The sequence below is a fragment of the Salmo salar genome, chromosome ssa10 (genome assembly GCF_905237065.1).
Source record: "Salmo salar chromosome ssa10, Ssal_v3.1, whole genome shotgun sequence".
Lineage (NCBI taxonomy): Eukaryota > Metazoa > Chordata > Actinopteri > Salmoniformes > Salmonidae > Salmo > Salmo salar.
The window spans coordinates 107579423-107605810 of record NC_059451.1 but is presented as its reverse complement, the minus strand read 5'-3'; the positions used below and the strand labels follow the sequence as shown (position 1 = coordinate 107605810).

The following is a 26388-nucleotide window of genomic DNA, read 5'->3' as shown; positions in this document are numbered from 1 at the left end:
CGTCATTAAAAGGTCATTTACCACCTTCACAAGTGCAGTCTCAGTGCTATGATGGGGTCTAAAACCAGACTGAAGCGTTTCGTATACATTGTTTGTCTTCAGGAAGGCAGTGAGTTGCAGTGCAACAGCTTTTTCAAAAAATGTTGAGAGGAATGGAAGATTCGATATAGGCCGATAGTTTTTTATAATTTCTGGGTCAAGATTCGGCTTTTTCAAGAGAGGCTTTATTACTGCCACTTTTAGTGAGCTTGGTACACATCCGGTGGATAGAGAGCCGTTTATTATGTTCAACATAGGAGGGCCAAGCACAGGAAGCAGCTCTTTCAGTAGTTTAGTTGGAATAGGGTCCAGTATGCAGCTTGAGGGTTTGGAGGCCATGATTATTTTCATCATTGTGTCAAGAGATATAGTACTAAAACACTTTAGTATCTCCCTTGATCCTAGGTACTGGCAGAGTTGTGTAGACTCAGGACAATGGAGCTTTGGAGGAATACCCAGATTTAAAGAGGAGTCCGTAATTTGCTTTCTAATGATCATGATCTTTTCCTCAAAGAAGTTCATAAATGTATTACTGCTGAAGTGAAAGCCATCCTCCATTTGCGAATGCTGCTTTTTAGTTAGCTTTGCGACAGTATCAAAAAGAAATTTCGGATTGTTCTTATTTTCCTCAATTAATTAAGTTGGAAAAATAGGATGATCGAGCAACAGTGAGGGCTCTTCGATACTGCACGGTACTGTCTTTCCAAGCTAGTCGGAAGACTTCCAGTTTGGTGTGGCGCCATTTCCGTTCCAATTTTCTGGAAGCTTGCTTCAGAGCTCGTGTATTTTCTGTATACCAGGGAGCTAGTTTCTTATGACAGATGTTTTTAATTTTTAGGGGTGCAACTGCATCTAGGGTATTGCGCAAGGTTAAATTGAGTTCCTCGGTTAGGTGGTTAACTGATTTTTGTCCTCTGACGTCCTTGGGTAGGCAGAGGGAGTCTGGAAGGGCATCAAGGAATCTTTGGGTTGTCTGAGAATTTATAGCACGACTTTTAATGCTCCTTGGTTGGAGTCTGAGCAGATTATTTGTTGCAATTGCAAACGCAATAAAATGGTGGTCCGATAATCCAGGATTATGAGGAAAAACATTAAGATCCACAACATTTATTCCATGGGACAAAACTAGGTCCAGAGTATGACTGTGGCAGTGAGTAGGTCCAGAGACATGTTGGACAAAACCCACCGAGTCGATGATGGCTCCGAAAGCCTTTTGGAGTGGGTCTGTGGACTTTTCCATGTGAATGTTAAAGTCACCAAAAATTTGAATATTATCTGCTATGACTACAAGATCCAATAGGAATTCAGGGAACTCAGTGAGGAACACTGCATATGGCCCAGGAGGCCTGTAAACAGTAGCTATAAAAAGTGAGTGAGTAGGCTGCATAGATTTCATGACTAGAAGCTCAAAAGACGAAAACGTCATTGGTTTTTTTTTTGTAAATTGAAATTTGCTATCGTAAATGTTAGCAACACCTCCGCCTTTGCCAGATGCACGGGGGGTATGGTCACTAGTGTAACCAGGGGGTGAGGCCTCATTTAACACAGTAAATTCATCAGGCTTAAGCCATGTTTCAGTCAGGCCAATCACATCAAGATTATGATCAGTTCATTGACTATAACTGCCTTGGAAGTGAGGGATCTAACATTAAGTAACCCTGACTGTCAGTCATGGTGATTGGAAATTGCCATCAAGCGATGAGTGAACTGCTGTGACTACATAGTCAAACGCCTTGGTTGAGTTCAAATTCTCTCCGCAATTCAACCACTGTGCATTGGGTCGTGGCGCGCTGAAATCAGATCTTTGCGAAACAGCTCGGTTTAGAACTGGTAGAAATTATCCCCAAATATGTGATCATGGGTTATTTAAGGCCCAAGTCAGTTTTCTATTTATGCCCAGTTCCTAATGGCCCACATGAGCGAAAGGTAAAAACAGCATTTCTGGCATATTAGTGTATGTTACCTACTTCCCCTTCAATAGCTTTCCTGCACAATAAAGTACACCTATGAGGGAAGGGTAGAGAAATAAGAATGTCAACAAGCATCATGTTCTGTTCTTGGTGGTAAGCTGTATCCGTACTATACTCTAAATGTAATTGTGGAGGATACCCTCAAACAAAATACAATTGTCTTCCAAATTACTTCCAAGTACCCAGAAGGTCTGTTAGATTTTAGTTCAACCACCACATGCCTCTTGCAGGCTGCCCTAGATTGATAGTCCAATATACTCACTTTCTTTTGAGCATACAGAGAGCAGTGCCTTTCTGCTAGAGAGAACAAGCAATGTAGCCTACATACTGTGTGAAGTCTATTAGACAAAGCAGCCCTCAGAAGGCTCCTATTGCCATCTGCTGATAACTAAGAATCACTACACTACTATTTGATCAAATCGATTGACACTATAATAGGAGTTGGTGTTTGATGAAACCCATTAATGATTTAAACCAGTAACTCATGTTTGAACTTGTTTGTAACCCACAGCCACATTATTGAACTACACAGCTGAATGCTCAGAGTTCTGTGGTAAAGACATGTTTATAAAATGTCAAAGGCACAACATTCCTGCAGAGAGCGGCTCATTTAATTGTCATAGAAATGAAAAAAAAATGTTTTATTCAAGTTGTTGGATGTCAGCGGTTTGCTAGCTGTGACAGTCGTCGGTTTCCTGCCTTGGCGATGGTGATTAGGGCGAGGAGGAAGAGGCCCAGGACCCAGATGCCAGCCACAGGAACCATCATCAGCAGAAGATCTGGAACATAGTTAAGACTGTTGAAAACACCTCACCCTGCCCCTAGCTGCAACATGAGCCCAGAGGGGTATACTACAAAGCAGGATCAATGATTTAGCCAGCTAATGTGCGTAAGTCTTACATCCACTTATTTTGAAAACTGAAAGAAACTGCCTCAACCAAAAATGCATACCCAAGTTGAGCTTTGTAGTATAGCCCTCTGGTCTATGTCAAAATCATAAAAAAATGTGCATGCAAGTAGAGTGAGCAAGGGCAACAAAATACATTTCAATCTTACGTAGATAACAAAATACAGACAAAGGATAAAACAAATCCTTACTAGATTGGGGTCGGTCTGGTATGTCAATCCTGATTGGTCCATATGACAGTAGCCCTTGAGTTCGGTCTCCACGCACTGCTGCCCTCTTGTTTATAGATTTGCACTCCTGTAGCAGTAAAGCAGAGATTGAATTAATAAAAGACAAAATCTTGTATGCCATGCCAACTTTAGAAAATGCATTTTCTTCATGAAGAGAAATAATTTGAGCATTTTTAACCCCTTTATTCTCCCCAATTTCATTGTATCCAACTGGTAGTTAGTCTTGTCCCATTGCTGCAACTCCCGTACGAACTGGGGAGAGGCGAAGGGCGAGAGCCGTGCGTCCTCCGAAACACAACCCCGCCGAGCCGCACTGCTTCCTTAACCCAGCCGCACCAACGTGTCGGAGGAAACACCGTGCACCTGGCGACAGTGTCAGTGTGCATTGCACCTGGCCTGCCACAGGAGTCGCTAGAGCGCAATGAGACAAGGACAACCCGGCCAAACCCTCCCCTAACCTGGACGACACTGGGCCAAAGCCTGGAATCGAACCAGGATCTGTAGTGACACAGCTAGCACCGCGATGCAGTGCCTTAGACCACTGCACCAAAGGCCAGTGAACTTACAGGAATGCAGGGCTCGTCATCATCCAGGGAGCACAAGCGCACTCTGCAGTGCAGGTACAGGTCATGAGGCTCCACAACAAAGCGGAACATGTCAAAGCTGTACCGGATGGTTGAGGCCTCTCCATTCGCACCCATTGTCGTGTTGAGAAAGGTGACAGTTTCATCATTCACACACCTGTGAGGGGGGAGTGTCTTGGTTGAATAAATCCAAGACCGGCATCATCGAATTTAACACTGGATCTGTTACAATTAGTATGACATGCCACATTGCCTTCAGCTCAACTGAAGTGATCACAGCTTGCTAAATGAATTGTTCATGCCATGTTTCAAGAGCAAAAGTAGGCGTACATGTTCCCAGGGATTAATGTTGATTGTCCACTCACCCATTGCGCAGCAGGGTGTGAACAGAGCCGTCTGTCTGGTTGGGTTTGGGGGACTGTGTGGCCCAGCAATCATTCACCCTCAGGTGGAAGACATCCTCCAGCTCCACGACCTTGATCTCCACATACACCCTGTCCCGGAGGTGTATCAGCGGTGAGCTTTGGAACGCCTCTGTGTAGGTGTGATCTGTGAAGAGGGCCATCTCCACCTTGGCATCCAACTCACCCATCCGCATCACAGTCTCACTGAACCAAAACAGCACAGAATTACTGTGAGAGAAATGCTTGTCATATCCACATTACCTGAACTGGAAGAACTCCTGCTTATAAGTCAGTCCGACATAACTAGCTGTCCCAGCTGGCGGGTAGCCATTGCTACCTAGGTAGTGTTAAGGGTAAGCAAGATATTCTACCAACACTCACTAAGTGAAAATTCCTCAATGCCCCACATGAAAGCTACAACTGTCTAAAAGTCCATGGCTAGGTGCAGGTGGTTTGTTGGAATTTAGAAAATGCCCAGTTAAAGTCAATACATTATCCTCAATGAAGTAACGCAACAGCGATGTACGCCGCCGTCTTTTCCATTTCTACAATTCTCCCATTGAGCCAGACAAGCGAGTGTCATGTAACACAAAGCTTGATTTCTGAGTCACTCATGACATGCAGCACTTTTGGGGTGGACACCCACCTGTCTCAATCAATGAGAATAATTGAAATCAAGATTGCAGCATATTGCTTCACATGGCAAAAGTGAAATAAACAGCATTTTCTAAATACCAACCAAACGCAACTAGCCATGGAGGGTTACAAGACAGTGGTGGCTTTCACATAGGGAATTGAGGAAATATAACCAGGATTAGTATAACATTTTGCTTACCCTTAACACCATCAACAGCCATCTGCCAGCTGGAACACCTAGTAATGTCAGACCTGCAAGAATAACTCCTGGACCTATTGTATAGGCTCAAACTAGAGCCCAGAATTGTTCCTGGAGAGGAACCCCCTGAGTATCAAGTAATAAGGCAATGTGACAAATTGCATCTCAAGTGAGTACTTGTTAGGCCGTTCCAGTAATAGACCAAGACTACCTTTTAAAGTACATTAAGTTGTGATCAAGTCAATTTTAGAGAGTGGGCCTTACCTAGAGAAGGGGATGATGGGGTACGGCAAACTGACAGTGCGGATGTATGGGTAGATACACGTGTACTCAATTTTTATCATTGGGTCTCTTATTATATTTCCATAAACTTGAGGGGCCGACATGAGCGTTAAGGCGTATGCGATGTGAGTGATGTTTTTCTGTTGTAAAAGAGAAAGCACAATGCCAGTAAAAACAAACTTCCAGCTTCATAAATAAGTTATCACTTGGACTTGCTGCGATAGTAAGGGCAAGAACTTCTGCCCTCAAAATCAGTGCATGACAGGTGACAACTATAGATCAGTGTGTTGAGCATTGAGATTAGGCCTTTGAGACAGGATTATCAAAGGATGTGAAATGTGGGATGAATCATACTTACCTCCAGTGGTTTACCGCCACAGGAAATGTACTGATCCTTTGATATCCGCACTATGTAGTATGGGACATCAGAAATAACCTCCTTTTGTGCACGACACGACTCATTCTTCAAGTGCAGAGATTCCACCGGTACTTTGTAATACTGGAAAAAGTCCTCCTTCACCATGATAGTAATGTAGTCTTTGCCACACATGACATTGATGGTTGCAACTAAAAGAAATACAGTTTTAGAACAAATTCCAACAGAACTACTGTAGTTATTCTGGTCTACCAAAATGTTTAAACCTTTGTCACACAGGTCTCCATAGTAGCCAACAGCACATTTGCAGTTGCTTTTGTCGAGGGATATCAAACACTTGGTTGTGTCAGTGCAGTGTGTGACATTGCATATTCCTGAGAGAAAAAAAATGACAATGGAGGCCACTCACAAAATGATCAAGTAAATACTGGCAATCTATAGAAAAATCAGACAAATGTTTCTCACCAAGGACACAGTCACAGCAGAAAATGACCACGAGGACCAAAAATACCTGGTAAATTCCACAGCAATTAACCTACATAACATTTAACACATTTTCTACATTGTAGTTTCTAAATGTGTCCTTTTGTTTCAATACAAGCATAACAGTATCTACACACCTTCAAGTTGAATTTGAGCGCCATCGGTTATTTGCAATCTGTTTCCAAAATATATTTACTTATTTTTGTACTGACTCAAATTACTGGAAGGTCAAAGTAACATAGTCCTGTCTGAAGAACACACACAAAAAATGTAGCCTTATATACTTAACAGATCAAACGGCCTGGAGCAGTAATTACCATAGACCTAGGTGATTACCTGAATGTAAAACACCTGTTTAATTTGTATCTGAGCGAATAAGCCTACCCCCAGTCACGCACCTTAATTTCCCTCGGAGCGCCCCAACTTCCATCGAGTAACCTCATTGGCCAAGCACAGAAATGAAGTCACCCCATCTTTCCCAGCCTATCAGTAACCTAATTTCTCCAGTCAATTGCTGAACCCCCCCCCCATAATCAGAAGACCGAACATTGCAGGGAGAGACATGGCTTCCTCCGCTTTGACGAACATTTCAGGTGTTAGTTGGGCGAGGCCTGTCTCCTACATATTGAAACCTCGCCGTTCAATGTTAATTGGTTATCAAACTGTAAGTGCTTTATTACAAACTTCTCATTAGTTGAGAGGTTTTTGGTCTGTTTTTAAAAAGTGAGCATTAGCATTTTCATTCCACGTATTAGCATCCTGTTAACATTATGGTTGCATGCTAATTGCAATCATTTCCAAAGTGGTAAAGTTTCTTTAGGATTTAATAGAGAGGTTGATAATTTGGTAATTTTTTTTCACAATGTTTGTCTCAATTTTTTATGGTCTTCCAATGGAGATGGCCTAGGCCTACTAGTCTGAATAGGCATAGGCTATTGCTCTGCTAGGCTACTACCCCCCCCCCACAAAAAATATTGATAAAGTAGTTAACTTAGCCCTTGTCCCTTGGACTTGTTTAAATAAACTTTCTTCAGATAAAATGGAGCAATCTTGCCTTTCCTGAATCTATACGGGGCGGGCTGTAGGCCTAGTCATCACCAGCGGATAGCATAGGCCACACTCCTGTAGATGGCCTATGCATTTTTGCAACACTAACCAAGTTTCCATCCAACCATTTCATGTGGCTGAATTACCTGACACTATTTCTTTTTTTAAGTAATGCTGGGCTGATAGACACAGGAAATGCTGGTACAATTTTATAAATACCAACAGATCCACAGATGATGCAATCTCTATTGCACTCCACACTGCCCTTTCCCACCTGGACAAAAGGAACACTTATGTGAGAATGCTATTCATTGACTATAGCTCAGCGTTCAACACCATAGTACCCTCAAAGCTCATCACTAAGCTAAGGATCCTGGGACTAAACACCTCCCTCTGCAACTGAATCCTGGACTTCCTGATGTGCCGCCCCCAGGTGCTGAGGGTAGGTAGCAACACATCTGCCACGGTGATCCTCAACACTGGAGCTCCACAGGGGTGCGTGCTCAGTCCCCTGTACTCCCTGTTCACCCACGACTGCATGGCCAGGCACGATTCCAACACCATCATTAAGATGGCAGATGACACAACAGTGGTAGGCCTGATCAACGATGAGACAGCCTATAGGGAGGAGGTCAGAGACCTGGCCGGGTGGTGCCAGAATAACAGCCTATCCCTCAACATAACCAAGACTAAGGAGATGATTGTGGACTACAGGAAAAGGAGGACCGACCACGCCCCCATTCTCATCGACGGGGCTGTAGTGGAGCAGGTTGAGAGCTTCAAGTTCCTTGGTGTCCACATCACCAACAAACTAGAATGGTCCAAACACGACCAGAGAGTTGTGAAGAGGGCACGACAAAGCCTATTCCTCCTCAGGAAACTAAAAATATTTGGCATGGGTCCTGAGATCCTCCTAAAGGTTCTACAGCTGCAATGTCGAGAGCATCCTGACTGGTTGTATCACTGCCTGGTACGGCAATTGCTCGGCCTCCGACCGCAAGGCACTACAGAGGGTAGTGCGTACGGCCCAGTACATCACTGGGGCTAAGCTGCCTGCCATCCAGGACCTCTACACCAGGCGGTGTCAGAGGAAGGCCCTAAAAATTGTCAAAGACCCCAGCCACCCCAGTCATAGACTGTTCTCTCTACTACCACATGGCAAGCGGTACCGGAGTGCCAAGTCTAGGACAAAAAGGCTTCTCAACAGTTTTTACACCCAAGCCATAAGACCCGAACTATTTGCATTGTTTGCCCCCACCAACCCCTCTTTTTATGCTGCTGTTACTCTGTTTATCATATATGCATAGTCACTTTAACTATACATTCATGTACATACAACCTCAATTGGGCCGACCATCGCTCTTATACGTAATTTCATAATGTAGTGAGCCTGCCCGAACTGTATTTATGAGCTGTTGTCTGGTACTCATGTGCCAAGACCCCATTTGCTAAATAACAGTTTTTGTGACAAAACCATCGATGGAAACCCATTTAACTTGTATTTTTCAAACTGAAAATGGGAATTTAATGACAAAAGTAATTTTTACACCATCGCTCACAGACTTTTATCCGCAATAAATCCGATTGATAGAAATGCATTTCTGGTGGGAATTACAATTTTTTTTAGCACATTTTAGAATATTCGCATGAAAATATGTCGCAAATTAGATGGAAACCTGCTAGTGATTACGTGAATTGCACAAGTGGCATCCAATTTCAAATGTAAACGCGGGAGTTGTCTACTCTAGATAATGTAGTGAAACGTTTCTATGCGTGTGTGCGCGTTGCCTATGTGAGACGTCATTCCACATATTTTACAGCGCTCACATTTATTTGCACGTGCTGTTCAAAACAGATCTCCAGATCGGCGCTTGACTAGACGCCCTTCAAGGAAGTCATGCGAGCCGGGTAGTATGGCTACATGAGCAAGCCTGTTAGGACGAAGCGCTGCATATTGTCAATAGCTATCGTCGCGACGAAAACAATTACTTTCCACGCGCAGTCGTAACAGGTTATGACAATAAAACATTTAAAAGATAGCTTTGAAATATAATTCGGCTTCGAATCCTGCTATTCTTAGTTTGGGTATCGCCGGGTTATAGGGTAAATTTAACTAGCAAGTACACTTTAATCACCTAAACCACTGCACCTATCCCCTGCTCGGTAAGAATGCTGGCTACAACGTCGTGTATTCAATTTGGCTTGTGTTCTATTTGGAGGAGAAAATGCGATTCATTTGAACATAAGCAGAATACGTAGGAAACGTCTGCGTTATATACAATTGAAAAATATGGAGTTTGAGTCTTACGATTTTAAATGATTGTATTCGTTATTTTCATTATTTAAGTGACCAGTATCGTTATTAAAATAGATTTAGGGCGAGTTTATGAAAAAACGTGCACCTGATTATTACCCGAGCTGTCAAGTTCCCATTTAACAACTCTGAAAATGAACACAGAAACTTCTCGCCTTTGCCTCCAGACGAGCTCTATGAAAAGAGGAAGATTGCTGTTCTAGAGATTGAAATGTACGTCTTCTTCCTTGGACATGATTCTGGTGGAAGTCTATGTTGACTTATTTAACTAGGCAAGTTAGTTAAGAACAAATTCTAATTTACAATCACGGTCTACCCCGGCCAAACCTGGATGATGCTGGGCCAATTGTGCGTCGCCCTATGGCACTCCCAATCACTGCCGGATGTGATACAGCCTGGATTTGAACCAGGGACTGTAGTGACGCCTCTTGCATTGAGATGCAGTGCCTTAGGCCACTCGAGGTGACAGCCTTCTAAAACGTTTATGTATTTTTCCACCCAAAATTAGGCTGTTTGTCTGTCTACATGACTGACAGTTTGTATGACTCAGCTGAGTAGGAAGTGTTTGTGAGCATCACATACTCTTTAGAATTGCCTACATCCAAATTGCATGGGTTTGGATGTAGGCAATGTATATGCTGACTAATCTCCTGAGAAATTGTTGTGATGTGTGTTTTGTCCTTTTTTTAATTTTTTTTATTTCATATATTATATATATTTGGTTGGCCGTCATTGTAAATAACACTTTTTTTTTCTTAACTGACGTGTGTATATGAAACCACGTGACTAACTGTCATCAAATGATGAATTGCTTTGGATTTTGAAAGTGGAGGCAAACTTGAAAGTTACATTAAAAATGGGGACACATGCCTTCTTTCAGGCAGATGATACTGGTTTGTCCTTGTATTTTAATTTGTGTGACATGTAAGCAGGCTTTATTTGATTAAACTCAATGACTTGATGGTTAGGTCTAGTTGATCAGTGGAGGAGGCAAATGTGTTGGGCTAAGACAGTAGCCTGCATTGCTCACCATGTGCTTCTCCAGGACCAGGATGGAAGTCTACTCTGATTTTAGTGTGTTCATCTGTCTAGACATTTTGTTTGTGTACATGAGCATAACCTGTGTCTGTTGCCTTAATCCACAGACTGGTGAGGGAGTTCAGAACAACTCTACCCAGATCAGACATGTTATCCAGATCCTGGCCACAGATTTTGCCCTGTCCCAGCACCCTCACAGCCGCAAAGGAGACCTCATCAGCCTGGCAGCATGCTCCATCGCTCTGGGCATCAAGATTACATACACATTAGAGCACATTACACTGGGTTGTTTGTAATCATTGAGTCTACTGGAAGTAAACGTTTTTAGAAGACTGTCTTTTAAAAGACTCACCTTTTGAAATTATAAGTTGTGCTTGCATCCTTGTGTGTGTTCATGTATATGTGTCTTACAGGACTCTGGGCTGTACCTGAAGGAGTTTATTGATCCTGTACTCACCTGCTTTAATGACTCAAGACAGCAGACTGCGGTACTATGCCTGTGAGGTGCTCTACAACATAGTGAAAGTGGCCATTCAAATGCATTATCATTGCATTAAAATGCAAATCAATTTCTAACATTTTTGACATGCGTTTTCCTGGATTTTTTTGTTGTTATTCTGTCTCTCACCGTTCAAATAAACCTACCATTAAAATTATAGACTGACCATTTCTTTGTCAGTGGGCAAACGTACAAAATCAGCAGGGGATCAAATACTTTTTTCCCTCACTGTATATACATACACATACCTACATAGATATACATACTTTTTTGTAATAATATACCTTTATTTCCTGCAAACCCTATCACCCTTCCCCCAATTGGAGTAAACTAATAAACAATAACACTTAGGCTGTCACCTTCAGTTTATACATCTTATACACATTTTACAGACAATCTATTTTACAATAGTTATATTTTGTTTTTAGTCCTTCCTCTATTTCTGATGTCCATCCAGTTTGATTTATATTTGTAACTGCTTTTTCATAACATTTCTGAACCTATATACATTTTACAGACCCCGTATGTTTTACATTGGTTCTTGTTATTAGTCCCACCCTTCAGCTCCATTCAACCCCTCCCATCTATCTCTCAACACCCTCCATTTTGGATTTCTATTTGCCATATGTTTTTCAATTGTGCTGTGATGCTTCACAAAAGTATTGAACCTTTCTATTCTCATAGCTTCTACAGATTGTAAATAAAAAATTAAAATGTATTGTTGATTGATTGGCTATGGCTTTTCAAATCACCCAGTATTGCTATCTGCAGCTTTAGTTCTAGGCAAATGTTGCAATTCTTCAGCCATTCCTGGACCTGTGACAAAAAACGAGCTACATATGGACAATACCAAAATAAATGATCTAATGACTGCCTCCTCACAGCAAAATCTGCAGAGCTGGGAAGATTGTATCCCCCATATATATATAAAAACATTATATTGGTTGCAAGAATTTTGTATAGTAATTGAAACTGAAAAATTCAAAGTTTTAAACCCGGCGTTGTTTTGCGTATAAATTCATAATCCATGTTTATGGGTACATCGAAAATCTCTTCCCAAGTATTTAGCAATTTATATGGCACAGCTGTCAGTTTTTTTGTTCCTTAAATGAAATTGGTGTATGTTTTTATTTATCACACTTTTCTTTAACCATTTATGTTCTTTAATGCAGGGCCAACATACAAGTTCCTTACTTTTTTCTCCTTCGACTTGCCTCTTCCATTTTTGTGGTAATGCTGCAATTAGTAGGTTGTAATTTTGCGTAGAGCAGACATTTCCATACATCTGTGTTAGCTGCATGTGTGACATAACTCCACCAGTCCTATTTATGAGATCATTCACTAAAATTATACCTTTATATAAACATTTCTTCAAAAATACTTTTTTAATCAATTAGTATATTTGACTTTAACCACAATATTTGTTGTATTATTTGTTCTGTCTTTTCAGGTGGATTAAACTGAAATTGCAACCAACTTTCTAAGGCTTGTTTAAAAAATGATAGAAAAATAATAAATACAATTAATTTCATTCCCCACCCCCAAGAACCCCCCCAATGCACCAACAACCAAGATAATGAACTAAAGAGAAAAAAGGAAAAGACCGAAGAAAACAGCAAACAAATTTAAAACAAAGGACATCAAGGACAACTAAAATCATAACAGCCATGCCAACTGTATATGTTTGTGTGCATGTCTGGCACTATTACATGTATGTGTGTGTTCTTGTATGTGTTTATTTGAATGAGTGTGTGTGTGTGTGTGTGTGTGTGTGTGTGTGTGTGTGTGTTATGTATATATGCATGTGTACAAACACCTGGACGGCCTCAGGCAAACTGGCATTAGTTGTAACAACTAGAGGTCGACCCACTATGATTTTTCAACGCCGATACCGATGAATCGGATGATTTTTGGGGGGGATTAAAAAAATATGCTTTTTTTTTATATATATTTGTGATAATAACTATTACAACAATACTGAATGAACAATGAACACTTATTTTAACTTAATGCATCAATAAAATCAATTTAGTCTCAAATAAATAATGAAACGTGTTCAATTTGGTTTAAATAATGCAAAAACAAAGTGTTGGAGAAGAAAGTAAAAGTGCAATATTTGCCATGTAAAAAAGCTAACGTTTAAGTTCCTTGCTCAGAACATAAGAACATATGAAAGCTGGTGGTTCCTTTTAACATGAGTCTTCAATATTCCCAGTTAAGAAGTTTTAGGTTGTTAGAATTATAGGACTATTTCTCTCTATACCATTTGTATTTCATATACCTTTGACTATTGGATGTTCTTATAGGCACTATAGTATTGCCAGCCTAACCTCGGGAGTTGATAGGCTTGAAGTCATAAACAGCACAATGCTTGAAGCACAGCGAAGAGCTGCTGGCAAATGCAGGAAAGTGCTGTTTGAATGAATGCTTATGAGCCTGCTGCTGCCTACCACTGCTCAGTCAGACAGCTCTATCAAATCATAGACTTAATTATAATAAACACACAGAAATACGAGCCTTAGGTCATTAATATGGTCAAATCCGGAAACTATCATTTCGAAAACAAAACGTTTATTCTTTCAGTGAAATACGGAACCATTCCATATTTTATCTAATGGGTGGCATCCCTAAGTATAAGTATTGCTGTTACATTGCACAACCTTCAATCTTATGCCATAATTATGTACAATTCCGGCAAATTAATTTATTCTTTTTTAGGAAGAAATGGTCTTCACACAGTTCGCAACGAGCCAGTCAGCCCAAACTGCTGCATATACCCTGACTCTGCCTGCACAGAACGCAAGAGAAGTGACACAATTTCCCTAGTTAAAATAAATTCATGTTAGCAGGCAATATTAACTAAATATGCAGGTTTAAAAATATATACTTGTGTATTGATTTTAAGAAAGGCATAGATGTTTATGGTTAGGTACACATTGGTGCAACGACATTGTTTTTTTCGCGAATTTTGTCGAAGTAGGCTGTGATTCGATGATAAATTAACAGGTGATTATATGCAACGCAGGACAAGCTACATAAACCAGCAATATCATCAACCATGTGTAGTTAACTAGTGATTATGTTAAGATTGATTGATTGTTTTTTATAAGATAAGTTTAATGCTAGCTAGCAACTTACCTTGGCTCCTTGCTGCACTCGCGTAACAGGTCGCAGTCTCCTCGTGGAGTGCAATGTAATCGGCCATGATCAGTGTCCAAAAATGCCAATTACCGATTGTTATGAAAACTTTAAATCGGCCCTAATTAATCGGCCATTCCGATGAATCGGTCGACCTCTAGTAAAAACACTGCCACTTAGTATCATTCAAATGTGCTTTTTATTATGTTTTATTTTGATTATTTATTTAAATTGTTTTACTTTTATCTTTGACCAGCATTCTAACTCCACTCCCACTGGTCTCCAATTCCACATACAGACACTCAGCTTCCCTCAGCCCATCCCATCTTTCTCTGCTGGCCACCCACTTCAGGTTTCTATGCAACACATATCTTCAACTATGCTGTGATGTACAATTTCAATCTATCTAATCGAATAGAATCCACAGATTGAGAGTTGAAGATAAATACTTTTACTAAGAGTATTAGTATATTAGTAATTGACTGACCCGGTCTCTTCAGATCTCCTAACAGTACGGTTTCTAGGGTCAATTTTAGAACAATGCTATGCATTTTCAGCCATTCCTGAACCTGAGACCAGAAACGGGCTACCTGAGGGCAATACCAAAATAAATGGTCTATTGATTCTGGATCTTCACAACAAAATCTGCTGCGTTTCGAGGATTTTATGCCCCAAATATTCAACATTTTGTTGGTGGCAAGAATTCTATATAATCATAATCATAATAATAATCATTTGAGATGAAAAGCACAAAGTCTTGAATCTTGCGTTGTTTTATATATCAACTCATACACCCTGTACCACGGAATCGGTACATCAAAAATCTCTTCCCAACTATTTTGCAATCTCTATTGCACAGTTGTCAACATCCTGGTCCTCAAATGTAACTGGTGTACCTTCCTATTTATGCTATTTTTATTCCTCCGCCAGTTTTGATCCTTTATATTGGGCAGACAGACCAGTTCCCTACCTCCTCCCGCTGCCACCTGCCTCCTCCATTTTTGGGGTAATGCTGTAATCAATTAGTTGTACTCTTGGATTGAGCAGACCTTTCCGTACAATTCTGATAACTCCATGAAGGACACAACTCTACCATTCCAATTTACAATATAATTTAAGAACAAAATACCCTTTTCAAACATCTTTCTCATAAATACAGGTATTATATCAACCAGCAGATTTGAGTTCAGCCATAATATTTGTTGTAATATTTGTTCTATCTTTTCAGGGGGATGAAATTGAAATTGGAGCCAGCTCTGCAATGCCTGTTTAAAAGAGAGATACTTTGAAAAAAGTATAATTTTCAATTAATTAGTCATCTACTTGAGATCCATTTAGGGTTCAAATAACTTTTGAATGAGTGAAGCTTTTAGAGAGAGGTTTAGTGCTTTTATATTTAATAATCTCAACCCACCCAATTAATATTCATTATATAGATAGGCATGTTTTATTTTGTCTGGTTTAGCATTCCCAGATAAAGCAAAATATTTTTTGCTCATATGATTTGAAAAACGAGTCATCAGGAGCTCATGACATTCATGATTTCCTTAAATGCCTGAGGGTGATAGTTTGTAGTGTGATTTCCTTTCCGGTCCATAGAGGTATTTAAGGCCGTATTAAAATCTCCCACCATAATAGTAGAGTCTAGTGTTGCTTGTAGAGTTGATAAATTCTTATATTTTCAAAGAAGCTTGGATCATCAATATTTGGACCGTATAGGTTAATAAGCCATATCTTTTTACTGTCCAATAACATATTTAAAATAATCCATCTACCTTGATGATCTGTTTGGACAATTTGCACATTTGGATCAAAATGACTGTTAATACCATCACCCCTTTTGAATTTCTTTGCCCATGGGAGAAATATATTTTGCCCCCCAGTCCTTTTTCCACAAAACATCATCTAAAATTGTTGAATGAGTTTCCTGTAAACAATAGATGTATTTATTTTCTTTTAGCCAGGTAAATACTGATCGTCTTTTCTTATTATCTGCTAAGCCATTACAATTGTAACTGGCTATACTTATTTCACCACTTACCATAATGAGACAACTTTCAATTATATTTAGCAAAATATATGTTTGTAAACGTACCATTAAAAAGTAACATGATTGAGTGTCTCTATAGCTGAACCATGATATTTGCATTGGTACTAAGTAAACCTCAAATTGGTCCCCGCTATTCCACCCGCTAAAAGCCCTCCTAATCCCGAGTTGGGTTGTCATCCCAATGCCCAGTAGACCCCCCATAATTAGCTATTAATATTTGTAGTAATGTAGGAAATTTATGCAAAGGATTTTACCTCTCACCAGTCTCGCCATTACCAAAATTACATTATTGCAAGCAATTATTATATTAGCAAACAATTATTGTGAATCATCCTATATTGTCCCTAACATCTTTTACTCCTTCGCAACAGTTTTGGGATAAGCACATACATCCATACACACAACCCTTTTTCCACCACACAACTATAGGTTCACATTCTCAACAGTTGCACCATCCCAGAGCCCAACTCAAGAAAGGTCTTGATTTACAAATGCATATACAGTCGTGGCCAAAAGTTTTGAGAATGACAGATATTAATTTTCACAAAGTCTGCTGCCTCAGTTTGTATGATGGCAATTTGCATATACTCCAGAATGTTATGAAGAGTGATCAGATGAATTGCAATTAATTGCAATGTCCCTCTTTGCCATGCAAATTAACTGAATCCCCAAAACACATTTCCACTGCATTTCAGCCCTGCCACAAAAGGACCAGCTGACATCATGTCAGTGATTCTCTCGTTATCACAGGTGTGAGTGTTAACGAGGACAAGGCTGGAGATCACTCTGTCATGCTGACTGAGTTCGAATAACAGACTGGAAGCTTCAAAAGGAGGGTGGTGCTTGGAATCATTGTTCTTCCTCTGTCAACCATGGTTACCTGCAAGGAAACACATGCCGTCATCATTGCTTTGCACAAAAAGGACTTCACAGAAGTATATTGCTGCCAGTAAGATTGGACCTAAATCAACCATTTATCGGATCATCAAGAACTTCAAGGAGAACGGTTCAATTGTTGTGAAGAAGGCTTCAGGGCGCTCAAGAAAGTCCAGCAAGTGCCAGGACCATCTCCTAAAGTTGATTCAGCTGCGGGATCGGGGCACCACCAGTACAGAGTTGCTCAGGAATGGCAGCAGGCAGGTGTGAGTGCATCTGCATGCACAGTGAGGCGAAGACTTTTGTAGGATGGCCTGGTGTCAAGAAGGGCAGCAAAGAAGTCACTTCTCTCCAGGAAAAACAACAGGGACAGACTGATATTCTGCAAAAGGTACAGGGATTGGACTACTGAGGACTGGGGTAAAGTAATTTTCTCTGAATCCCCTTTCCGATTTTTTGGGGCATCTGGAAAAAAGCTTGTCCGGAGAAGACAAGGTGAGCGCTACCATCAGTCCTGTGTCATGCCAACAGTAAAGCATCCTGAGACCATTCATGTGTGGGGTTGCTTCTCAGCCAAGGGAGTGGGCTCACTCACAATTTTGCCTAAGAACACAGCCATGAATAAAGAATGGTACCAACACATCCTCCGAGAGCAACTTCTATCAACCATCCAGGAACAGTTTGGTGACGAACAATGCCTTTTCCAGCATGATGGCGCACCTTACCATAAGGCAAAAGTGATGACTAAGTGGCTCGGGGAACAAAACATCGATATTTTGGGTCCATGGCCAGGAAACTCCCCAGACCTTAATCCCATTGAGAACTTGTGTTCAATCCTCAAGAGGCGTGTGGACAAACAAAAACCCACAAATTCTGACAAACTCCAAGCATTGATTATGCAAGAATGGGCTGAAATCAGTCGGGATGTGGCCCAGAAGTTAATTGACAGCATGCCAGGGCAGATTGCAGAGGTCTTGAAAAAGAAGGGTCAACACTGCAAATAATGACTCTTTGCATCAACTTCGTGTAATTGTCAATTAATATTTGTGTCATTTTCAAAACTTTTGGCCACGACTGTACAGTTGCAGCTGTATGAGAAGGCCTGCAAAACTGTGCAAAAAAATGGGCAGAAATGGGGAGATTTTATTAACTATTGTCACATCCTAGATGATGGAGGTCAAATGTACCCCTTTTCCCTGAAACACCCACAACACGGTCCCCCGTATTGACCATATTCCCAAGCATCTCCATAAAGTCACACTTTTGATTCTGTGTAACCAGGGCCATGATAATATACCCCCTCTCTGAATGTCAGAGTGTGACGCTCTCCCCATGGGTTACTGCAGCTAGTGTTACCAGCACTGCCACTGCCTGGGTGGGGGCACCCCACCGGAATCCCCACCGGCTAGGTACATTGTCGTCAAGGTTCTCATTAGCGCTTTGAGAATTTCCTTGTTTATTATGCTTTCAATTTAGGGGGCTTTGGCTTTGCAGGACCAACCCTGCCAAGCAGGCTCAGAATCTTGAGGGGGCAGTGCTGCTCTAGGTCTCTGACCGCATTTTGGCTGCATACAGACCACTTACAGCAGGCCCAAAAAACAGTTAGGGACTTCTCCTTAGTATCTGGGTCATTCAGGTGGGTGTCTAGGGTATAGGGTTGTGGACCGTTCCATCAATATAGGATCATAAATAAATAAGATGTATAATTTATTTTAAAAATGTAGTTCCCCATGACGACAATAAATAAATTAAATGTATCATTTATTTTAAAACGCTGTTCCACCATGATAGGACAATAAATAAATAAAATGTATAATTCATTATAAAAAGTATATCCATCATCTGAACAATATTGAAAGCTCCTCACACCCCGCTCACAGCATTGGTTCTGTGATATGCAACCATTGCCTTTCTCGCTCAACGCCACACTTTCCCAAACATAAAAAAAAACACACACACACCATCCACACATACTGTGCCTTCTGTTTACTGAGTTTTTATCTTCACCATGTTGAATTAGTGTTTTTGTGTTCCAATTAGTTAAATTTGAAGATATATAGAATTGCTATATTTTTGTTGTATTATTACAATCCATAACCAGGCTAGAATTGTTTCATTATTTTCCTCGTCTATAAGAACTTTGTAATTTTTAAAATAGTTTGTCTTTGTTTCTGAACAACTGGTTATCGATGATGAGAACTTCTCGTTTCCCTTTTAATCTATTTTCCTTAAATTGGATACAGAACTTTACACCGTTCTGCAATTTCCTTCGGGAACTGGTCATTCATGCCAATTTGGGTCCCAGCAAGTCTTTTACCCAGGCTTTCAACCATTATTTTATCTTTAAAGGAAGCAAATTTGGCAACGATTGGACGTTCATACCTCTGCCCTCTCTGTCCGAAGCGGTGTACACGTTCGAGTTGGATTTTGTCGATCGCTTCGCGTGGAATCTGAAGCGCTGTAAGGAGAAACTCTAACTACAGATTCAGAAACTTCTCCTTCTTTCTCTTGGATACCTGTAAGTACCAGAATCTCTCTCATGGATCTAGTCTGTATGTCAAGTAAGGTTTCTCTCAGAACGGTGTTCTCCTTTTTAAGTTCATTCACTTCGGTTTTAATCTTATTGACTGTCCCTTTTAGCTTGTTTGTATCTTTCTCCAATGTCAATGCTTTTTCATCACTCATATCAAGGCTTGCCTTCAACTCTTTTATATCCTTACTGACTAATTCAAGTATACCCAGTTTGTCATTTATTGATTTTAACAGATTGGTTTTGACCTTTACCATTCCCGGTGGTGAAAATATTAAATTGTCTGTGTTTGTAGAAGTCACGTTTTCGTTTTGAAATAGGTTCCCCTGTCTTACTCTCCATCATGTTTGGGTGTTGCTTGTTTTCGTAATATTTGTCGATAAATTTCTCTAGCCTTAAGATTTGTTTTGTGTTGTTATCCAGATTGAAGGTTATCACCCTCCAGATTGTGTAGTGCTAATATTTAGTCTAACTTACCGATATTGATTACGTTTTTATCTTGAGGTGCTCTACATAACTACGTTCAGTCTGCCATCATCAGTCCACCATATTTCTATTTTTTTGGTCTGATGTGATTAATAAGGAACATCCAGATGTTGCACTTAATGAATTTATGAAATTGCTTCTACCAATTATTGATAAACATGTACCTGTTAAAAACGGACTGTTAGAACTGTTAAGGCTCCATTGATTGCGGAATTGAAAAACTGTATGGTTGAAAGAGACTGGGCAAAAGGAGTGGCTAATAAATCTGGCTGCACATCTGACTGGCTGACTGCAAATTGAGAAATGATGTGACTAAACTTAATGCGTACTTCATTGGCAAAGTGGGCAAACTTAAGCTGGAAATGCCAACAAACAGTGAGCCATTTATACGCATGCATAACAATAATGAAATAAAACATTGTCAGTTTGAATTTTATAAATATAATGAGGGACAGGTGGAAATATTGTTATCGATCAATAATGACAAACCTCCTGGCATTGACAACTTAGATGGAAGGGTACTGTGGATGGTAGCTGACTCTATGGCTACTCCTATCTGTCATATTTTTAATCTGAGTCTAGACTCTAGAGGAAGGCGTTTGTTCTCAGGCCTGGAAGGAAGCCAAAGGCATTCTGCTACCCAAGAGTGGTAAAGCGGACTTTACTGGTACCAATCAGCTCTTAGCAAACTGTTAGATTTTTTGGGGGGGACCAAATGCAATTCTATTTCTCTGTAAACAAATTGACAACAGACTTTCAACATGCTTATATAGAAGGGCACTCAACGTATACTACTCTACAGTTCTTGGTTCGACTCCAGGCTGTATCGCATCCGGCCGTGATTGGGAGTCCCATAGGGCGGCGCACAATTAGTCTAGCGTCATCGGGGTTTGGCCGGGGTAGGCCTTCATTGTAAATAAGAATTTGTTCTTATCTGACTTGCCTAGTTAAATAAAGGTTAAATTAAAAAAATAAAAAATACTGCACTTACACAAATGATTGGTTGAAAGAAATTGATAAGGAGATTGTGGGAGCTGTACTGTTAGATTTCAGTGCAATCTTTGATATTAACCATAACCTGTTGTTGGGAACTTATGTTTTATTGCTTTTCAACCTCTGACATATTGTGGATTCAGAGCAACTCTCTAATAGAACTGAGGGTTCTCTTTAATGGAAGCTTCTCTGTCAAACATATAGGGTGTGGTGTACCGGAGGGCAGTTTTCTAGGCCCTCTACTTTGTTCTATTTTTAGCAATGACATGCCACTGGCATAAAACAAAGCTTGTGTGTACATGTATGCTGATGATTCAACCATATACGTGTCAGCAACCACAGCTAATGAAGTCACTGAAACCCTTAACAAGGAGTTGCATGGGTGGCCAGTAATACACTGGTCCTGAACAGCTCTAAAACTAAACGCATTGTATTTGGTACAAATCATACTCTAAGCTCTAGACCTCAAGCTGAATCTGGTCATGAATGGTGTGGCTGTTAAACAAGTTGAGGAGACCAAATTACTTGGTGTTGCCTTAGTTTACAATCTATCATGGTCAGAACATATAGATTCAATGGTTGTAAAGATGGGGCTGGCTGTAATAAAGATATGTTCTGCTTTTTTGACACCACACTCCACAAACCAACTCCTGCAGGCTCAAGTTTTGTCTTATCTTGATTATTGTCCAGCCATGTGGTCAAGTACTGCTAAGAAAGACCTAGTTAAGCTGCAGCTGGCCCAAAACAGAGCGGCACAGCTTGCTCTTCATTGTAATCAGAGGGCTAATATAAATACTACGCATGCTAGTCTCTCTTGGCTAAGACTTGAGGAGAGACTGACTGCATCACTTCTTTTTATAAGAAACAATGTGTTAAATTCCAAATTGTTTTCATAATCAACTTATGCACAGCTCTGACACACACACTTACACCTACAGACATGCTTCCAGGGGTATTTTCATAGTCCCAAAATCCAGAACAAATTCAAGAAAGCGTACCGTATTATATAGATTCATTATTGCATGGAACTCCCATCTCATATTGCTCAAATGAACAGCAAACCTGGTTTCAAAAAACAGATACAGCAACACCTCATGGCACAACGCCTCTCTCCTATTTCACCTAGATATTTTGTGTGTATGTATTGCTATGTGTGCTGTTTTTTAAATTGTTAATGTATGTAGTTCTGTCCTTGAGCTGTTCTTGTCTATTAATGTTCTGTATTATTTCATGTTCTGTGTGGACCCCAGGTAGAATAGTTGCAGCTTTCGCAACAGCTATTGGGGATCCTAATAAAATACCAAATGTGACCGACCGGCTTGATTCGGTTTTATGTAGCAAAATTTGAAATTGTGTTTTTTACATTGGATAAAAGTAGAATCTCAGAGTTAGGAAATGGTATATCATACACTACAGTTGAGGAACAATAGGAAAGAAATTCTGCTTTGAAAGTTGATTAACTTGTAACCTCACTTTTGATCAAATGGCCCTTGAATGTTTTGGTAAACCTACTAGAGAGCTCTTCTTTGTCTACACCCATTCAACATCGTTCACACCCTCTTAAGCCTTAGCCCCACCCATCTCTTTGTAAGGATTCACATGTGAGGCCATGTATTAATCACATTTTATTGGTCACATACACATACACAAGACGTTAATGCGAGTGTAGCGAAGTGCTTGTAGTTCCTACAAGCAGCAATATCTAACAAATTCACAACAACTACCATATACACACAAATGTAAAGGGATAAATACGAATATGTACATATAAATATATGGATGAGCGATGGCCGCGAGGCATAGGCAAGATGCAGGAGATGGTATAGAATACAGTATATGAGTAATGTAGGATATGTAAACATTTTATTAAAGTGGCATTATTTACAGTGACGAGTGATACGTTTATTAAGTCCATTTATTAAAGTGGCCAGAGATTTGAGTCTGTATGCTTAGTTATCAGGAAGGGAGCAAGTAGTAGAGGTTAATGGTTCACTGTCTCAGGCAAAACCAATGAGTTGTGGCGTTCCGCAGGGGAGCGTGCTTGGGCCTCTGCTCTTTTTATTGTATATTAACAATATGAAAGATGCTTGTTCTTGCCGTCTTTTTCTTTATGCGGCTGACTCTACACTTCTGGTTGTGGCGAAATCCTGCACGGAGCCTTCACCGTGTGCTGCCACTTTAAGAGTGCATCAGCAGTAAGGAAGGAGGAAATAAAGATGGCTCTTTAAGCTCTCTGGGAGGAGCTCTTGGTTGGCGCGACAGTTTGATTGTGTGTGCTATGCTGCAGACGTCCTTGTTTATTTTCAGCGTGTGTAGTTTATAAAGTATTTAACTCAGTCATCGGTGTGACCGCTCTAGGTCGTGGTTGTTATAGTTTGGGACTGCACCGGTTATGGATCGCATGGATTAGTAGCAACATTGTTGCGAAGCTTTGACATACAAACCATCGGACAGTCAGACAGGACAACTGCAAGCCTGAAGACCACAGCTAAGATCTCTCTTGCTCTCTCTCTCTCTTTTTCTTCCCTCTATCGTTCCAGTGCTTTACACTGCAGCAGACTTTCTATTTTTTAAATGCACTTCCCGTTGATGTTCATTGGTGCTGGACTTTTATTTCCCTGCCAGAAGTATTTGGGTTGACATTTTAGTTAAAAGGGAGGTTGCTTGCAAGTTGTGGATTTTTATTTGAACTGTATTGAGGTGGGGTGTACTAATGATATGTGGCCGAGAAGGTTGTGGACATTTTTTAAGGCCTTTGTTTTGCCTATGAACAACCCCACATTCATACCCTCTGCACTCCTCCACTGGAAGGTAATACAGATTATTGCAAATCCTCTGTTGATGACTGGGTTCTTTTTTGTAAATTGTTTCTATGAAGTTGCCGTTCAATTGCTCTGCCATTTATTATTATAGTATGAGGTATTATTGGTGGGGTTACCCCTGTGCTGTGACGTGGGTTTATATGGTGTGTCTTCTCTTTTCTCTCCACTGGCTATCTGGCAAACAGGCTACACTCTAGGCAGTCTCTTCTGTTGATGTGTGTGGGTCTATACCATCTCTCCACTGGGATTCTCTGCCTCTAACCCTATTACAGGGGCTGAGTCACTGGCGTACTGGTGTTCTTCCATGCCGTCCATGGGAGGGGTGCGTCACTTGAGTGGGCTGAGTCACTGACGTGGTCTTCCTGTCTGGGTTGGCGCCCCCCCCTTGGGTTGTGCCGTGGCGGAGATCTTTGTGGGCTATACTCGGCCTTGTCTTAGGACGGTAAGTTGGTGGTTGGAGACATCCCTCTAGTGGTGTGGGGGCTGTGCTTTGGCAAAGTGGGTGGGGTTATATCCTGCCTGTTTGGCCCTGTCCGGGGGTTTCATCGGATGGGGCCACAGTGTCTCCTGATCCCTCCTGTCTCAGCCTCCAGTATTTATGCTGCAGTAGTTTATGTGTCGGGGGGCTAGGGTCAGTCTGTTACATCTGGAGTATTTCTCTTGTCTTATCCGGTGTCCTGTGTGAATTTAAATATGCTCTCTCTAATTCTCTCTTTCTCTCTTTCTTTCTCTCGGAGGACCTGAGCCCTAGGACCATGCCTCAGGACTACCTGGCATGATGACTCCTTGCTGTCCCCAGTCCACCTGGCCGTGCTGCTGCTCCAGTTTCAACTGTTCTGCCTGCGGCTATGGAACCCTGACCTGTTCACCGGACGTGCTTGTTGCACCCTCGACAACTACGATGATTATTATTATTTGACCATGCTGGTCATTTATGAACATTTTAACATCTTGACCATGTTCTGTTATAATATCCACCCGGCACAGCCAGAAGAGGACTGGCCACCCCTCATAGCCTGGTTCCTCTCTAGGTTTCTTCCTAGGTTTTTGGCCTTTCTAGGGAGTTTTTCCTAGGGAGTTTTTCCTAGCCACTGTGCTTCTTTCACATGCATTGCTTGCTGTTTGGGGTTTTAGGCTGGGTTTCTGTACAGCACTTTGAGATATCAGCTGATGTACGAAGGGCTATATAAATAAATTTGATTTGATTTGGTAGTGGTACTCTCTCTATTCTACTCTTTTCCTTTCGGCATGGTTAATACCTGCCTGGCGCCCCAACAAAATATTTATCCTTACCCCTCTCTAATAAATACCGCTACATGGTGTCTCACAAAAGTAAAACTATGTTGGAGAGTATACTTAGCACAGAGCTTACTAACATTAGCAAATGGCTTGGAGATAATAAGCTATCTCTGCACTTAGGGAAAACTGAAGCAATTATTTTTGCATCCAGACCTAAATTGAGTAGGTCCTCTGAAATCAGTATGGAATTGTGGGGCGAGGTGCTGACTATTAAAACCTCTGTTAGCTACTTGGGAGGTGTGAGCATGGCCAATAAAGTGCTAGGGAAGGTTAATGCCAGGACTAAGTTTTTGGCTAGAAGGTCCAAGCTGCTTGATAAGGACTCCATGAAAGTGCTAGCTACTGCCCTCATTCAATGCAATTTTGACTATGCTAGTACTTGCTGGTTTGGGGGCTTATCTAAACTTATGAATGGGAAGCTCCAGATATAAGCTGATCGGGGTAGTATTGAAGGTGAGTCTACGTACTCACATAGGCAGGAGCTGCTTTCAGGAACTAAACTGGCTGCCTGTTGAGGCCAGGGTGTCCCAGATTAGACTAGGTTTGGTTTACAGGATTATTTATGGTCCTGCGCCCAGATATCTAACTGATTACTTTCCTCGTGTTAGGGAGGCACATAATCACAGCACCAGATCAGGTGTTGCGGATGTGTGCTTATACAGGTTCCGGAGTAATGCTGGGAAAGGTACTTTCTTGTATACTGTAGCCTCAGAATGGAATGAGTTGCCTCTGCCAATAAAAACAACATCCTCTCTGGGCAGCTTTAAAAATAAAGTAAAAATGTTTGCTGTCTTCTGTGCCCAAATGAATAACCCCTATGATGTAACTGGAATGATGGGAGAGATGTTTTTGTTTTATTATTTCACTGCCATACTGTGTTCGATCTTGTCTAGCCATCTTGTCTCAAGAGGACCACAATGGAAATAAGTCCCAGACTTTATTATGTGTTATCCTCGATGATTTTATTCATGTGCGTGTATGGCTTTTTCAAGTTTTATGTGTGCTTGTTTTTTTTAAATGGTTGAATTAATAAACCAAAATAAATAAATAATAATGTCCGTAAACAAACCAGCCAGCTGGTCTGGGCATGCTCTGAGGACGCGGCTAGGGATGCCGTCTGGGCCGGCAGCTTTGCGAGGGATAACACGTTTAAATGTTTTAGTCACATTGGCCACGGAGGAGGAGA

At 40.9% G+C, this 26388-nt stretch overlaps 1 protein-coding gene and 2 long non-coding RNA genes across 4 annotated transcripts in view; 2 read left to right on the top strand and 1 right to left on the bottom strand.

Annotated features, from left to right (window-relative positions):
• Positions 1-2597: 2597 nt before the first annotated feature.
• On the bottom strand, positions 2598-6367 carry LOC106596091 (uromodulin). The gene is made up of 9 exons (XM_045688352.1): positions 6248-6367; positions 6093-6138; positions 5894-6001; positions 5610-5818; positions 5234-5391; positions 4096-4338; positions 3713-3887; positions 3108-3213; positions 2598-2788 (listed from the first exon to the last, which is right to left on the bottom strand). Exons 1-9 carry the CDS (start codon positions 6269-6271, stop codon positions 2670-2672), a joined length of 1188 nt encoding a protein of 395 aa, XP_045544308.1. The 5' UTR covers positions 6272-6367; the 3' UTR covers positions 2598-2669.
• Positions 6368-6685: 318 nt separating this feature from the next.
• LOC106594969 (uncharacterized) lies at positions 6686-11167 on the top strand. Of its 2 annotated transcripts, none has more exons than XR_001326242.2 (2): positions 6686-6774; positions 10617-11167. It is a non-coding gene; the product is annotated as an uncharacterized lncRNA (long non-coding RNA). The 2 variants fall into 2 exon arrangements; XR_001326241.2 differs by lacking the exon at positions 6686-6774 and adding an exon at positions 9335-9684.
• Positions 11168-19343: 8176 nt separating this feature from the next.
• The window catches only part of LOC106590581 (uncharacterized), a 29519-nt gene continuing 22474 nt past the window's right edge, over positions 19344-26388 (top strand). The window contains exon 1 of the long non-coding RNA XR_006757074.1: positions 19344-19590. This is a non-coding gene — a long non-coding RNA (uncharacterized lncRNA). The remainder of the gene's footprint in view (positions 19591-26388) is intronic.

Bases quoted from the DNA above. Each gene is read 5' to 3' on its own strand.
- LOC106596091 (XM_045688352.1), bottom strand. From the start codon at position 6,271: ATGGCGCTCAAATTCAACTTGAAG. The intron at 6,139-6,247 runs GTGTGTAGATAC...GGAATTTACCAG, and splicing joins CGCTCAAATTCAACTTGAAG to GTATTTTTGGTCCTCGTGGT. The intron at 6,002-6,092 runs GTGAGAAACATT...TTTTTCTCTCAG, and splicing joins CTGCTGTGACTGTGTCCTTG to GAATATGCAATGTCACACAC.